General features: G+C 40.6%; 2 protein-coding genes across 2 annotated transcripts in view; both read left to right on the top strand.

Annotated features, from left to right (window-relative positions):
* Positions 1-17,013, top strand: part of LOC126086768 (uncharacterized) — a 1,076,998-nt gene that overhangs the window by 738,876 nt on the left and 321,109 nt on the right. The gene's annotated exons all lie outside the window — the stretch shown is intronic.
* The window catches only part of LOC126087062 (sodium/nucleoside cotransporter 2-like), a 77,864-nt gene continuing 75,597 nt past the window's right edge, over positions 14,747-17,013 (top strand). The window contains 2 exon segments of the mRNA XM_049904039.1: positions 14,747-14,827; positions 14,960-15,048. Coding sequence (XP_049759996.1) covers positions 14,747-14,827; positions 14,960-15,048 — 170 coding nt within the window.

Below are 17,013 nucleotides of genomic sequence, written 5' to 3'. Positions count from 1 at the left end.
CTTTGTTTTAGGCTTGATTGGGCTCATTATTTTAGCTTTGACTTTCTCCTAGGGCTTAGCTTTTACACCTATGGTATATTCCTTATTTTTAGGTTATGGCCTTTAGGTAGTCATCAAGGTCCACATACTTCAGTGAAGCTTGAAACTCACCTTTCTCCCTCCATCTCCACACAGCTGCTGAAATCTCTGCTCAGGTCTTTAGCATTCCAGCTACTGGTTTTTTTGTTTGTTTGTTTATTTTTTTAATTGAGTTTCTTGGTGTCTTGTCTTGAACATACAGAACTTAGGAGTTGACCCCACCACCCACTGCCTTTGAGTCGATTCCGACTCACAGCGACCCTACAGGACAAAATGAGTTGACCAATGACTTGGAAATTTGGTTGCAGGTTTTTGGGCTCCTTCATGGTAGCCTTCTTTTTATGATTTTGCCCCCTAATTGCAGACATTTGGCTGCTCCAAGCTCCAACCTCCATCTCTGCAACCTTGTGAGACTGCATGAGTATTCTCTCCCTGCATCGTGTTTTTTTTGGGGAAAAAAAATGCCCTCAGAAAAAAGCTAGGATGAAAGTGGATCTCAACTCTTGTGCTTCCCTTCTCTGAAGTCCTGGCTCATTGGTTGATCAGCAGTGTCTATTAGCTGTTGTTTTATACATTTTGTCTAGTTTTTATAGTTGTTCTTAGCAGGAGGGCTGGTTAAATACAAGCTACTCCATCAAGACCAGAATTGGAAGTTCTTGTATTCTCTCTAGTACTGCCTGCTTCTACCAGTAATTACCAGTTACTATTTGTTGATGAGTTGCCTCTGACTCATGTCAGCCTGTGTGTGACAGAGACCAATTGTGCTTTATAGGGTTTTCAATGGCTAATTTTTTGGAAGGAGATCACCAGGCCTTTCTTCTGAGGTGACTCTGGGTGGACTTGAACCTCCAATCTTTCAGTTAACAGCTGAGTGCATTAAGTGTACTGCCCAGAGACTCCATCAGTAATCAAGGGAGAGGTAAAAGCAGGGAGGATAAAAGAATATATTATTTATACCCTGTTTATTTCTCAGAAGTTTTATGGCAGGTCACCTAGTTTTCCAGCAATAACGCCAAAGCTTTGGAACAGTTATAAGGCCAAGCTTCTACAGAAATGACCAGAGGTAGCCTCTAATCCTGACTCTACCCCTAATTAGCTCTATGACTTCAGAGAAATTGCTTATCTTCTTTGAGCCTATTTTTCTTTGTACCTAAAATAGGACTATTAACTGATTTGATTACCTTACGGGAATGCTGTGAGGATGAACAGTGAAAGTACAGGAAAATCTTTGGAAAGAGTATAAAATGCTGCCAAAACGAGCTACCTTTTACTTACCTATATCCCCAAGGCCCAATAGAAATAGCGCAGGACTGGAAGTGAGGACTCCAGGATATGGACTTGGCTGATTCACTAACTAGCTTTTGACTCTGGGTAAATCACTTTATTCTTCCTGATCTGTGATTCGAGAGTGTTTATTAATCAAATTACATGGGATAAGACAAAAAGAAAACAATGAAACAATAATAATAAAAAAAGAACCAAACCCATTACCGTGGGTGGACTCGATTCCCACTCATAGTGACCCAAATTTGTTTGTGAGCCAAGAGCTAATTGAGGGAGGTACTTGCCAAGTTAATTTTCTTCCTCTTGGCAGTTGGGTTATGTCAATACTTGTGTTTAAAGGAAACCTGGATCCCTTGGAAAAGCGAGATGAGTGCTATAGCCTGCACTTAGAAGATGAAGACATGGATTTTTACATCTTCTACAGGAAAAGAAAGAGGAAAGTAGGGAGGGTGAGAGAAGAGAGAGATGCAATCTCTGGCATTATTCACCTGGACTGGACACTAGGATCTGTGCCTATCATTATGCCTGGACCTGGCATCAGAACTGGCTATTACCTAAGGTTAAAACAGAGAAAGAGAAAAAGTGTGAGAATGAGCAAAAGAAACTTCACAGTCACATTGAGATGGTAGGCAGACATCAGCCTGGAAATGTCTATGAGCAGTTGACTTTCAACACTAAATTTTTCTTTTCCTGATTACTGTAAGACTAAAATTGCATGTGAAAGCTGGACAACAAATAAGGAAGACCAAAGAAGAATTGATGCCTTTGAATTGTGGTGTTGGTGAAGAATGAACAAATCCGTCTTAGAAGAAATACAACCAGAATGCTCCTTAGAAGCAAGGATGATGAGACTGCGTCTTACATACTTTGGACATGTTTTCAGGAGGGATCAGTCCCTGGAGAAGGACATCATGCTTGGCAGAGTACAGGATCAGCAGAAAAGAGGAAGACCCTCAACGAGGTGGATTGACACAGTGGCTGCAACAATGAGCTCAAGCATAACAATGATTGTAAGGATGGCTCAGGACCGGGCAGTGTTTCATTCTGTTGTGCACAGGGTCGCTATGAGTCGGAACTGACTCGACGACACCTAACAACATAAGACTAAAATAGTAACCTATAATTGGAAGGCCATTACTGTTTTCCAAATACTTTCTTCTATACTCAGTGCTTTAATCTTCATGATAATCTTATGAGATAGCAGTAGAGATGTGGGCAGGGCAAGAATGACAGTGAGGTCCCGAAGGTAAAGTGAGTTGCTCTAGGCCACACATTTACTCTTCTAGATGTGTGTGTGTGTGCACATGCACGCATGTGTGTAGCTGGGGAAATATAAATAAGTGTTCTTTTCTTGGTGATTAGAATAATCTAAGCCAGAATCCTGTTTTTTTTCCTCAGATTATTTTACAAACATTTGCTGAGTGCCTAATTTATAGCAGGCCTTCAGTAGGGGTACCATGGTGAACAGGAAAGAGCTGGGCATGAGGACATCTCAGTCTAGTGGGGAGACAATGATGCACAGAGCAGAGTGCATTCTGTAGGGGTCTGTAACAACATGGTGCACTAGAATCCCGGGGAAAGGGTCTACGTCTTGTCTGGAGAGAGTTGCAGACAGCTTCGCTGAAGAGTGTGGGCTTGAAACAGACACTTGAAGAAGGTATAGAGTTTGCTAGGTAGCTAAGCAGGGGCAGGAAGGCAGAGGCAGAAGGAACAGCATTCACAAAGGCACACAGGCACAAGGGAACTTTGTGTATTTAGGCCACATCACGCAGGAGTAGGAGTAGGTGGGAACCAGATCGCTTGGAACAATTTGGAGGAGTTATCATCCCTCTTTCATTCTTCTTCTCCACGGTTAGTCACCAAGTTCTACAGGCTTATTTCCTTCTGTCCGTTCTCTTCCACTGCTTTGGCTAGAGCCTCACTGTTCCTAACCTGGGCTATTACTTTTGTCTCCAGGCTGGTCTCCCTGTCTCTAATACGCATTCTTCCACTCCACCCTCCTCGCTGTCCATTGGGGCAACTGAAAAATATCCCTAATGCAGAACAGACCAATATAATTCCACCCTCTTTGCCTTGTCCTGAGTAAAATGCCTCCCCATTGTTCAGTATAAGCCCTAAGTTTTTTTCCTGGCTTACAGAGCCCACATTGATCTGGTATCTGACTGCATCTGGCAGACAACCCCACCCTGCTCATATTTTTTCCCTACATTCTTTAATTTCGTACTTTATTTTGTCCCATACTTTAAGTTCTCTTTTTTTTCCCCTCCATTCTTTAATTTTTGCAGCCTCCCTAGCATGCAGGGAGGGTCACACTTCTGTGTCTTTGTTCAGACTTCTCCCCATGCTGGCATACCTTTCCCCCTCAGCGATCCCCGTCTTACCTTTCAAGATTTTCCAAGCTCAAGTCAAATGTTAACAACTCTGTGAAGCCTTTCTTGACACACCTGTCTTTCATCACCGGTTTGCAAAGTTCTTGATGGCAGAGACATGATCTCATTCATCTTTGTGTCCTCAGCACCTAAAACAATGCCTGGGTAACAGTGGGTATTTGATAAATATTTGTTGAATGAATTAATAAATGAATACCCAACAGTTGCTTGACATCAAATCTAGCAGAGTATTGCTTTCTATTGTTTCCTATTGTATTCCAAGAACTATCTTTCCAGCAAAAAACAGTTATATGTTTTCTGAGTGCAAAAAACTTATAATTATTTTCTTACTTTTATACCTTCCCCAGTACCTAGTTCAGTGCTGGGCAATGCTTCTACTGATGTGTCTGTTAGGACCTGAGTGTAAGGATACTTTCCAGAAGACTTTTTAGACCTTACCCTGAGAAATAATCTTAAAAAATATTTAGCTCAGGATTTGCACATTTTCTCTACTTGACCCCTAGAGGAAAATACACAGGAGAAGTGAGCCAATCAAAAGCAGTCACCACCCTCCTCCCCAGCCTTCAAGACTCCGGCTCACTTGAAGCTGAGTTTTTCTTTCTGTCCTTCACTAAGGAACCCAAAAGAATCCCACTTGCTGGGGTAAGCAAGGGTCATGGGAAAGGCAAGAGCCTGATTTTCCAAATTTCTTGATTAATCATGTTTAGGCTAAATTCAGGTAGTTCTGTGCCTACATAGGAAGGCCCTAATATGCACAATAAAATTTGTGAAAATAATGAAATTATATATTAAATGCTTGAAGGAAGAGGCTATGCTTTTAAAAACAATTCCACAGGAAAGGAAATTTTTTGCATAGTAAAGAAACACCTCAGAATAAAATTATATTATAAATTTGAATGCTCATTTATTAGGTTTGCTTAAGTTCAAATGTTTTCTTTTTTAAGTCCAAATTTGATGTCTATTGTACATAACAAGAGGTTTTATTAGTCTCAACAACAGAAAGATATTTTTGGCTTGCAATTTATTTAACTCTCCTAACAACTAAATCTAATATGATATGAATTATGTTGTGCTTAAAATCTTGCTTTTATTCTTTAGAAACATTTTCAATTCTTGACAGATAACCAAGTCCAGTGTCAATAAGGTAGGACTATTATTTTCAAATTAAGTACATTATGTCAACACCAAGTTACTTAAACCCAACCAAATAACTGTCGCATAGAAAGGAAAGGTATTTTTATGAGGAAAATTAATTAGGGGAAAACACGCAATCTCTCAAATCATAGAATCATGGTTTTTAGAGCAGGAATGTCTGAAATTGTTACCGCAATTTTGTGAGTTAAAGCCACCTGCAGCAAATAGCCAATTCTTGAGACAGGGGTGAGATGGGTAGCAAGAACTTTATTAGATATACCAGTATATGGAGACAGAGGGGAATGATCTCCTCCTAAAGTCGTCTGTCTCACCAGACCACCGATGGGTTCGGGTTTTTAAGGGGAAAGGGGCCATAAGTTTTAGGGACTTGTAGAATGTGCGCTCTCTTTCTTCTGTTTGGTTTTGGTGGTCATATCTCAAACATGTTGATCTTTTCCTGCCATTATCCCATGAGCTCAGGGGGTAGCTGGTGCCATCCTTTGTCTTATTTGACAGGCTTAGATCAATACCACTTGTTTTCCACAGTCTTAGAGGAAACATTGGTTAACACTTAACCATTTGGGGAGCTAACATCAGGATCTTACTTGGAGGCAGGGATGGGCTAGGGGAGGGAAAGGAGAGAAAGAAGAAGGAAAAAAAAAATTAGCTCAGGTACTGTTCAAGATATGGCTGAGGAGCCTGTTTCAAAATGACAATAAAAATACATTTAAGGGACTATTAGATTCTCACATAAATACTTCTGTATGAAGTTCAAGGTAGATCTACACATAAAAATTCTAGTGGTGAGGTGAGACAAAACCCTTGTCAAGCCCATATGCATTGGTTCAACCGTCAGAAAAGATTTTTGCAGTTATATTCCTAAATAATTTTTCTTTACATGTTTATTCCTTAAAGCCCTGGTGCTTTAACTCTTTTTTCCCCTAACTTTTCAATTTCTGGAAAACTAAAAATATAATTTACCATGCTTACATAGATTTTTTTCCTAATCTTCTTGAAAATTCTTCTAATTTCTTTGAGCTTTACTCCTGAGGGTAACCACAGTTAATGTCTCTCCCATTCACATCAAATAAAAGTCCTGCATCATTAGCAGCAAACTGAACAATCAATGATCAATCACCTTGGTTGGTGGTAAATTCACTGTCTCTGCCTTTTTAGATCAGACAAAATCAGCAGCAACTATCACTGGTGTATGACACAGATCACAACTGTATTTTCTTACTAGTGTTCTAAAAGCCAACTTTGAAAATTGAAACTTTGGGGCACAGACCAGCTGTTTAGAGCAAAAACATTTCCATTGTATCTTTTTTTCTTGCTTGGCATATTATGGTTTTTATGCAGTCAGTCTTCATGAATACAGATTTGCTTCAAATTTTAGAGAAAAGCACTGTAGTCACTTTTGGGTGCCTACCTTCTCCTTCGTCAAGGAACAATGTCAGTCCCAGGGGCCTAGCTGGGAGCTGTGGCAGGAAGTGGTGGAAAGCTCCAGCATGGAGGCCTCAGCTTCCCCAGCACAACTGGGCCTTCAGCACCCACCTGCTCCAGGACCCATGCAACTTCTAACCAGGCTCTGTCCAGCCACAGCCACTGAGTTGAGACTCCAGGGCTGCTTTATTTTCTTGATTCTCTCATTTTGTTTTAGAACTTTATTTGGGATCACTAACATTCATACTGATTATTCTACATGTACGTTTCCTGTATTTAACTGGGGAGGAGTTTTCGTGGATGCTCCAGAACAATTCTTGTGCTACATTGTAGTCAGGCACTTGAAGGCCTATTAATCTCTGTATTCTCAGCAATATTTTGGGGTCTGGAGCCTTCCCAGCTCTCTGCTTTTCTTTCTGTTTCCTTCTCACTCAGCACAGCTTAGTGGGGTCTCCTCCTAAGCACCCAGGCTAAAAGGAGTAGTGGCCCTTTGACCTTTCTTTTGAGTAATTGAGCAGGGTTCTTTTTAGCCTAGGTCCCAGGGCACTGGGTGAACCACTGGTTCCTTTCAATCTGTATCCCCTCTGTCCTTCACTTGTCTTCTCCTATCTTATTGCCCTGGGTAGTGCAAGTGGTTAACTCGCTCCAGGCTGCTAGCCAAAATTTTGGAGGTTCAAGTCCACCCAGAGGTGCCTTGGAAGAAAGCCCTGGAGATCTACGTCCAAAATATCAGTCATTAAAAACCTTATGGAGGGAGGCGGAGCCAAGATGGCGGACTAGGCAGACGCTACCTCGGATCCCTCTTACAACAAAGACACGGAAAAACAAGTGAATCGATCACATACATAACAATCTACGAACCCTGAACAACAAACACAGATTTAGAGACGGAGAACGAACTAATACGGGGAAGCAGCGATTGTTTCCAGAGCCTGGAGCCAGCATACCAGTCAGGTACGGCACAAGCACAGAGACCTGCTCCACCCCCCTGAACTAACCCCGGGAGGGGGACTAGCCGGTTCCACGGGCGGCGTGGGACGCAGCCGTTAGGAGAAGTCCCCGGGAGGCAGTGACTGATCTTGGAGCAGAAAGAGCAGCACCCGAGCCGGGGAACCGTCCCACAGGGATTTGGACTGCACGCAGGTACGCCATAAACACGGAGAGTTGCTCCACCCCCTGAACTAACCCCGGGAAGGTGACCATCCGGGTCGCGCGGGCGGCGTGGGACGCAGCCGGTAGGAGAAGTCCCCGGGAGGCAGCGACTGGTATTGGAGCGGGGAGAACAGCGTTCCAGCCGGGACACTCGGTCGCGGCACAAGCACGGGGAGCTACTCCACCCATCTGAACTAACCCCGGGAGGGGGCCCACCTGGTTCACGGGGGCGGCACGGCCACGCGGCTGGAGGGACGAGAAGTCCCCGGGAGGCAGCGACTGATTTTGGAGTCGAGAGTGCACCGTCCCAGTAGGGGAGCCTTGACGCTGGGCGTGGGGCTGGAAGCGGAGGATCTGACCGTGACTCCAGCGGGCCAGACCCCCCGGGGGCAATCTCCACACAGACAGCACACATAGGCGACGCGCCCGCGGGAATCTCAGATATAATAGTCTTTCCAAGCAAGACAAGCAACTCTGGCTATATTCTGAGGTGCTACTCTCCTATCTCTCTGTTCCCTCCCCCACCCTCCCCAGGCGGCTTCATTAACATCTGAATAGCCTGAGCCAGAGGGAGAACTCTGATAGGGATCTGACTGCAGTTTTTTTTTAGCGGATTTTCTGGAAAAACTAGTTTCCCAGTGATGGCTCGGAGACAACAATCCATATCAAACCACTTAAAGAAGCAGACCGTGACAGCTTCTCCAACTCCCCAAACAAAAGAATCAAAATCTTTCCCAAATGAAGATACAATTTTGGAATTATCAGATACAGAATATAAAAAACTAATTTACAGAATGCTTAATGATATCACAAATGAAATTAGGATATCTGCAGAAAAAGCCAAGGAACACACTGATAAAACTGTTGAAGAACTCAAAAAGATTATTCAAGAACATACTGGAAAAATTAATAAGTTGCAAGAATCCATAGAGAGACAACATGTAGAAATCCAAAAGATTAACAATAAAATAACAGAATTAGACAACACACTAGGAAGTCAGAGGAGCAGACTCGAGCAATTAGAATGCAGACTGGGACATCTGGAGGACCAGGGAATCAACACCAACATAGCTGAAAAAAAATCAGATAAAAGAATTAAAAAAAATGAAGAAACCCTAAGAATTATGTGGGACTCTATCAAGAAGGATAACCTGCGGGTGATTGGAGTCCCAGAACAGGGAGGGGGGACAGAAAACACAGAGAAAATAGTTGAAGAACTTCTGACAGAAAACTTCCCTGACATCATGAAAAACGAAAGGATATCTATCCAAGATGCTCATCGAACCCCATTTAAGATTGATCCAAAAAGAAAAACACCAAGACATATTATCATCAAACTCACCAAAACCAAAGATAAACAGAAAATTTTAAAAGCAGCCAGGGAGAAAAGAAAGGTTTCCTTCAAGGGAGAATCAATAAGAATATGTTCTGACTACTCAGCAGAAACCATGCAGGCAAGAAGGGAATGGGACAACATATACAGAACACTGAAGGAGAAGAACTGCCAACCAAGGATCATATATCCAGCAAAACTCTCTCTGAAATATGAAGGCGAAATTAAGATATTTACAGACAAACACAAGTTTAGAGAATTTGCAAAAACCAAACCAAAGCTACAAGAAATACTAAAGGATATTGTTTGGTCAGAGAACCAATAATATCAGATATCAGCACAACACAAGGTCACAAAACAGAACGTCCTGATATCAACTCAAATAGGGAAATCACAAAAACAAACAAATTAAGATTAATTAAAAAAAAATACACATAACAGGGAATCATGGAAGTCAATAGGTAAAAGATCACAATAATCAAAAAGAGGGACTAAATACAGGAGGCATTGAACTGCCATATGGAGAGTGATACAAGGCGATATAGAACAATACAAGTTAGGTTTTTACTTAGAAAAATAGGGGTATATAATGAGGTAACCACAAAAAGGTATAACAACTCTATAACTCAAGACAAAAACCAAGAAAAACGTAACGACTCAACTAACATAAAGTCAAACACTATGAAAGTGAGGATCTCACAATTTACTAAGAAAAACGCCTCAGCACAAAAAAGTATGTGGAAAAATGAAATTGTCAACAACACACATAAAAAGGCATCAAAATGACAGCACTAAAAACTTATTTATCTATAATTACCCTGAATGTAAATGGACTAAATGCACCAATAAAGAGACAGAGAGTCACAGACTGGATAAAGAAACACGATCCATCTATATGCTGCCTACAAGAGACACACCTTAGACTTAGAGACACAAACAAACTAAAACTCAAAGGATGGAAAAAAGTATATCAAGCAAACAATAAGCAAAAAAGAAGAGGAGTAGCCATATTAATTTCTGACAAAATAGACTTTAGACTTAAATCCACCACAAAGGATAAAGAAGGACACTATATAATGATAAAAGGGACAATTGATCAGGAAGACATAACCATATTAAATATTTACGCACCCAATGACAGGGCTGCAAGATATATAAATCAAATTTTAACAGAACTGAAAAGCGAGATAGATACCTCCACAATTATAGTAGGAGACTTCAACACACCCCTTTCGGAGAAGGACAGGACATCCAGTAAGAAGCTCAACAGAGACACGGAAGATCTAATTACAACAATCAACCAACTTGACCTCATTGACTTATACAGAACTCTCCACCCAACTGCTGCAAAATATACTTTTTTTTCTAGCGCACATGGAACATTCTCTAGAATAGACCACATATTAGGTCATAAAACAAACCTTTGCAGAGTCCAAAACATCGAAATATTACAAAGCATCTTCTCAGACCACAAGGCAATAAAACTAGAGATCAATAACAGAAGAACGAGGGAAAAGAAATCAAATACTTGGAAAATGAACAATACCCTCCTGAAAAAAGACTGGGTTATAGAAGACATCAAGGAGGGAATAAGGAAATTCATAGACAGCAACGAGAATGAAAATACTTCCTATCAAAACCTCTGGGACACAGCAAAAGCAGTGCTCAGAGGTCAATTTATATCAATAAATGCACACATACAAAAAGAAGAAAGAGCCAAAATCAGAGAACTGTCCCTACAACCTGAACAAATAGAAAGTGAGCAACAAAAGAATCCATCAGGCACCAGAAGAAAACAAATAATAAAAATTAGAGCTGAACTAAATGAATTAGAGAACAGAAAAACAATTGAAAGAATTAACAAAGCCAAAAGCTGGTTCTTTGAAAAAATTAACAAAATTGATAAACCATTGGCTAGACTGACTAAAGAAATACAGGAAAGGAAACAAATAACCCGAATAAGAAATGAGAAGGACCACATCACAACAGAACCAAATGAAATTAAAAGAATCATTTCAGATTATTATGAAAAATTGTACTCTAACAAATTTGCAAACCTAGAAGAAATGGATGAATTCCTTGAAAAACACTACCTACCTAAACTAACACATTCAGAAGCAGAACAACTAAATAGACCCATAACAAAAAAAGAGATTGAAACGGTAATCAAAAAACTCCCAACAAAAAAAAGTCCTGGCCCGGACGGCTTCACTGCAGAGTTCTACCAAATTTTCAGAGAAGAGTTAACACCACTACTACTAAAGGTATTCCAAAGCATAGAAAATGACGGAATACTACCCAACTCATTCTATGAAGCCACCATCTCCCTGATACCAAAACCAGGTAAAGACATTACAAAAAAAGAAAATTATAGACCTATATCCCTCATGAACATTGATGCAAAAATCCTCAACAAAATTCTAGCCAATAGAATCCAACAACACATCAAAAAAATAATTCACCCTGATCAAGTGGGATTTATACCAGGTATGCAAGGCTGGTTTAATATCAGAAAAACCATTAATGTAATCCATCACATAAATAAAACAAAAGACAAAAACCACATGATCTTATCAATTGATGCAGAAAAGGCATTTGACAAAGTCCAACACCCATTTATGATAAAAACTCTTACCAAAATAGGAATTGAAGGAAAATTCCTCAACATAATAAAGGGCATCTATGCAAAGCCAACAGCCAATGTCACTCTAAATGGAGAGAACCTGAAAGCATTTCCCTTGAGAACGGGAACCAGACAAGGATGCCCTTTATCACCGCTCTTATTCAACATCGTGTTGGAAGTCTTAGCCAGGGCAATCAGGCTAGACAAAGAAATAAAAGGTATCCGGATTGGCAAGGAAGAAGTAAAGTTATCACTATTTGCAGATGACATGATTATATACACAGAAAACCCTAAGGAATCCTCCAGAAAACTACTGAAACTAATAGAAGAGTTTGGCAGAGTCTCAGGTTATAAAATAAACATACAAAAATCACTTGGATTCCTCTACATCAACAAAAAGAACACCGAAGAGGAAATAACCAAATCAATACCATTCACGGTAGCCCCCAAGAAGATAAGATACTTAGGAATAAATCTTACCAAGGATGTAAAAGACCTATACAAAGAAAACTACAAAGCTCTACTACAAGAAATTCAAAAGGACATACTTAAGTGGAAAAACATACCTTGCTCATGGATAGGAAGACTTAACATAGTAAAAATGTCTATTCTACCAAAAGCCATCTATACATTTAACGCACTTCCGATCCAAATTCCAATGTCATATTTTAAGGGGATAGAGAAACAAATCACCAATTTCATATGGAAGGGAAAAAAGCCCCGGATAAGCAAAGCACTACTGAAAAAGAAGAAGAAAGTGGGAGGCCTCACCTTACCTGACTTCAGAACCTATTATACAGCCACAGTAGTCAAAACAGCCTGGTATTGGTACAACAACAGACACATAGACCAATGGAACAGAATTGAGAACCCAGACATAGATCCATCCACGTATGAGCAGCTGATATTTGACAAAGGACCAGTGTCAATTAACTGGGGAAAAGACAGCCTTTTTAACAAATGGTGCTGGCATAACTGGATATCCATTTGCAAAAAAATGAAACAGGACCCATACCTCACACCATGCACAAAAACTAACTCCAAGTGGATCAAAGACCTAAACATAAAGACTAAAACGATAAAGATCATGGAAGAAAAAATTGGGACAACCCTAGGAGCCCTAATACAAGGTATAAACAGAATACAAAACATTACCAAAAATGATGAAGAGAAACCCGATAACTGGGAGCTCCTAAAAATCAAACACCTATGCTCATCTAAAGACTTCACCAAAAGAGTAAAAAGACCACCTACAGATTGGGAAAGAATTTTCAGCTATGACATCTCCGACCAGCGCCTGATCTCTAAAATCTACATGATTCTGTCAAAACTCAACCACAAAAAGACAAACAACCCAATCAAGAAGTGGGCAAAGGATATGAACACACATTTCTCTAAAGAAGATATTCAGGCAGCCAACAGATACATGAGAAAATGCTCTCGATCATTAGCCATTAGAGAAATGCAAATTAAAACTACGATGAGATTCCATCTCACACCAGCAAGGCTGGCATTAATCCAAAAAACACAAAATAATAAATGTTGGAGAGGCTGCGGAGAGATTGGAACTCTCATACACTGCTGGTGGGAATGTAAAATGGTACAACCACTTTGGAAATCTATCTGGCGTTATCTTAAACAGTTAGAAATAGAACTACCATACAACCCAGAAATCCCACTCCTCGGAATATACCCTAGAGATACAAGAGCCTTCATACAAACAGATATATGCACACCCATGTTTATTGCAGCTCTGTTTACAATAGCAAAAAGTTGGAAGCAACCAAGGTGTCCATCAACGGATGAATGGGTAAATAAATTGTGGTATATTCACACAATGGAATACTACGCATCGATAAAGAACAGTGACGAATCTCTGAAACATTTCATAACATGGAGGAACCTGGAAGGCATTATGCTGAGCGAAATGAGTCAGAGGCAAAAGGACAAATACTGTATAAGACCACTATTATAAGATCTTGAGAAATAGTAAACCTGAGAAGAACACATACTTTTGTGGTTACGAGGGGGGGAGGGAGGGAGGGTGGGAGAGGGTTTTTTTATTGATTAATCAGTAGATAAGAACTGCTTTAGGTGAAGGGAAAGACAACACTCAATACATGGAAGGTCAGCTCAATTGGACTGGACCAAAAGCAAAGAAGTTTCCGGGATAAAATGAATGCTTCAAAGCTCAGCGGAGCAAGCGCGGGGGTCTGGGGAACATGGTTTGCGGGGACTTCTAAGTCAATTGGCAAAATAATTCTATTATGAAATCATTCTGCATCCCACTTTGAAATGTGGCGTCTGGGGTCTTAAATGCTAACAAGCAGCCATCTAAGATGCAGCAATTGGTCTCAACCCACCTGGAGCAAAGGAAAATGAAGAACACCAAGCCCACATGACAACTAAGAGCCCAAGAGACAGAAAGGGCCACATGAACCAGAGACCTACATCATCCTGAGACCAGAAGAACTAGTTGGTGCCCGGCCACAATCGATGACTGCCCTGACAGGGAGCTCAGCAGAGGACCCCTGAGGGAGCAGGAGAGCAGTGGGATGCAGACCCCAAATTCTCATAAGAAGACCAAACTTAATGGTCTGACTGAGACTGGAGGAATCCCGGCGGTCATGCTCTCCAGACCTTCTGTTGACACAGGACAGGAACCATCCCTGAAGACAACTCATCAGACATGAAAGGGACTGGTCAGCGGGTGGGAGAGAGACGCTGATGAAGAGTGAGCTAATTATATCAGGTGGACACTTGAGATTGTGTTGGCAACTCTTGTCTGGAGGGGGGATGGGAGGATAGAGAGAGAGGGAAGCCGGCAAAATTGTCAAGAAAGGAGAGACTGAAAGGGCTGACTCAAGACGGGGAGAGTAAGTGGGAGTAGGGAGTGAGATGTATGTAAACTTATATGTGACAGACTGATTGGATTTGTAAACGTTCACTTGAAGCTTAATAAAAGTTATTATAAAAAAAAAAAAAAAAAAAAAAAAAAAAAAACCTTATGGAGCACAGTTCTACTCTGACACACGTGGGGTTGCCATGAGTCAGAGTCAACTCGATGGCAACTTTTTTTCAATCTTATTGCCCATTCCTTAGCTTCTATATTTCCTTATTTATCAAATTAAAATTATAATCCAATTTTACCTATTCTCTGTTCTTAAATCAACTAAACCCCTAAAGATTTTGGTTTTGTTTTTTCTGTGGGTAGCTGGCCCTAAAAATTCTCCTGAGCCCCACAGTACAGAATGACCAATCTTTCGGCCTTTGGCCCTGGATTTGTTTTTCAGTTGACGGGTACAGGAGATGGAGCGAACAAATGGAAAGGAGTCCATTACTCTGTCTACAGTGAATGCTGGCAGAGAGAACCTAGGGCTGGAGCTCACGGTAACTCGCCATCTTATTTTCTGTACAGCTTCATGTGCTGCCACAGGGCCTCAGACAGGCCCACTGACAGTGCTCAATCCCCATCACCTCAGCAGGGCTCTCTGACTGAGCTCAACTCTACCTTGCTTACAGGAAGAAGGGCTGAATCCTGAGGGAACCAACAGGACTGAGGAGCAAGGACACAGCCTGGGGAACGGGCTGGGGCCTCCCACTAGTCAGAGGTACAAAAAAAAAAAAAAAAACCATTGCCGTATAGCAACCCTATAGGACACAGTAGAACTGCCCCATAGAGTTTCCAAGGAGCAGCTGGTGGATTCGAACTGTCGACCTTTTGGTTAGCAGCTGTAGCTCTTTACTAAGCCACGGGTTTCCCACAGAAAGTAAAGGTGTTTGGAATCCAGCTTATTTAGGACCTTAGGGCCTAGGGCGGGCTAAGTGTGATCAGTGAAATCAGAAGAGGTTAAACCTGCCCTATTCTTAGGAAGCTTCAGATCTCATTGTGGAGATGACTCATAGTCACCTGATGTTACCATTTGTCCATATTTAACTTTGTGTACTTCTGTGAACAGGCAAGGGCTTGTCCAGGATATGAACCCTGGGCCTCTTGCAATAATGAATGTGAGGATGGTGCAGGAGCAGCAGTGTTTCATTCTGTTGTACGTAGGGTTGTGATGAGTCAGAACCAACTCAACGGCACCTAACAACAACAACTTGCTGTAATTAATGGGGACATAAACAGTGGGAGTTCAGAGATTCAGAGATTCAGGGGATATCAGTGTTGGTTAGACTGGCAACAAAAATAAAAGCGTTAATAAGAATAATGGCTAATATTTATTGAGTACTTATTATTGTGCAGAGTGCTTTATGCAGATTATTCATTTAGTTTTCACAATAGGTAGATACTATTTTTAATTCCTCTCTTCAGGCTTAAAAATTAATTTACCTATATCATTAAAAAAAAAAAAATCTCTTGGAGAATACTCAGATGGGTGAGGAGACAGGGAAACCAGGGGAAAAAAGACAGAGAAGGACTCACTTTGAGAGATAATAAGGAAAGTCAAAAGTACAGTGTCTTGGAAATCAAAAGAAAATGAAGCTTCAAAAATGAAGGTACAGTCCAGGTGTCATGTGTACAAGGGGTCAAGGAAAGAGGAGTGAGAAAAATCTTTGAACCTGATCATGAATATGGTATCAGAAGTAGCATCTTAGAAAGTTATTTGGGTAAAATAGTTCCGACTGAAGCCATTTTCCATAGTATGGAAAAGGGTCTGTGTATTTAAGATTGCTACGGAAGTCATATATTGACAAGATAAGAAGAGAATATTGGATAATGTGGATATAACCCAGAGCATCTCCCAAACAAAAGATCATTTTTGTTTGTTTTCTTCTCTTTATTTTAAAGAATTAGCTCGGTGACTTCACAAAGAGAATGAGCCTAAAAGTTTTAATTCTATTTAAAAAAAATAGTTTATCTTATTTTTGTTATTGTTGGAAATATACACAGCAGAACATATACCAATTCAACAATTTCTACATGTACAATTCATCGACAGTGATTACATTCTTCAAGTTGTACAACCATTCTCACCCGACTTTTCCAAATTGTTCCTCCCACGTTAACATAAACTCACTGCTCAATTCTATTTTCCTCCTTAAAAATTTATTTATTGCATAAATTTATATACATTACATTGCACATAAAATCAAAAAACCAAACCTGTTGCCATTGAGTGGATTCTGACTCATAGTGACCCTATAGGACAGAGTAGAACTGCCTCATAGAGTTTCCAAGGCTGTAAATCTTTACGGAAGCAGACTGCCACATGTGCCAGCAGGGCTCCATATATATGCATATGTATATGTATGTGTGTGCGTGTATGTGTGTGTGTGTGTGTGTATGCGTGTGTGTAAATATATTTTATATATATATATGATGTATGGAGCCCTGGTGGCACAGTGGTTAAGAGCTCAGCTGTTAACCAAAAGGTCAGCAGTTAGAATCCTCCAGCCACTCCTTGGAAACCCAATGAGGCAGGTCTACTCTGTCCTAAAGAGTCACTATGAGTCAACTATGAGTTGCTATTGACTCAACGGCAACACATTTGGTTTGGCTTATGTGAATATATATAAAAAATATATATGAATGTATATATGTATGTATGTATATATATGTGCATTATATACAT

This window comes from Elephas maximus, chromosome 12 (genome assembly GCF_024166365.1).
Source record: "Elephas maximus indicus isolate mEleMax1 chromosome 12, mEleMax1 primary haplotype, whole genome shotgun sequence".
NCBI lineage: Eukaryota > Metazoa > Chordata > Mammalia > Proboscidea > Elephantidae > Elephas > Elephas maximus.
Note: the sequence above shows the minus strand (reverse complement) of the source record. Positions and strands in the feature narration are given on the sequence as shown.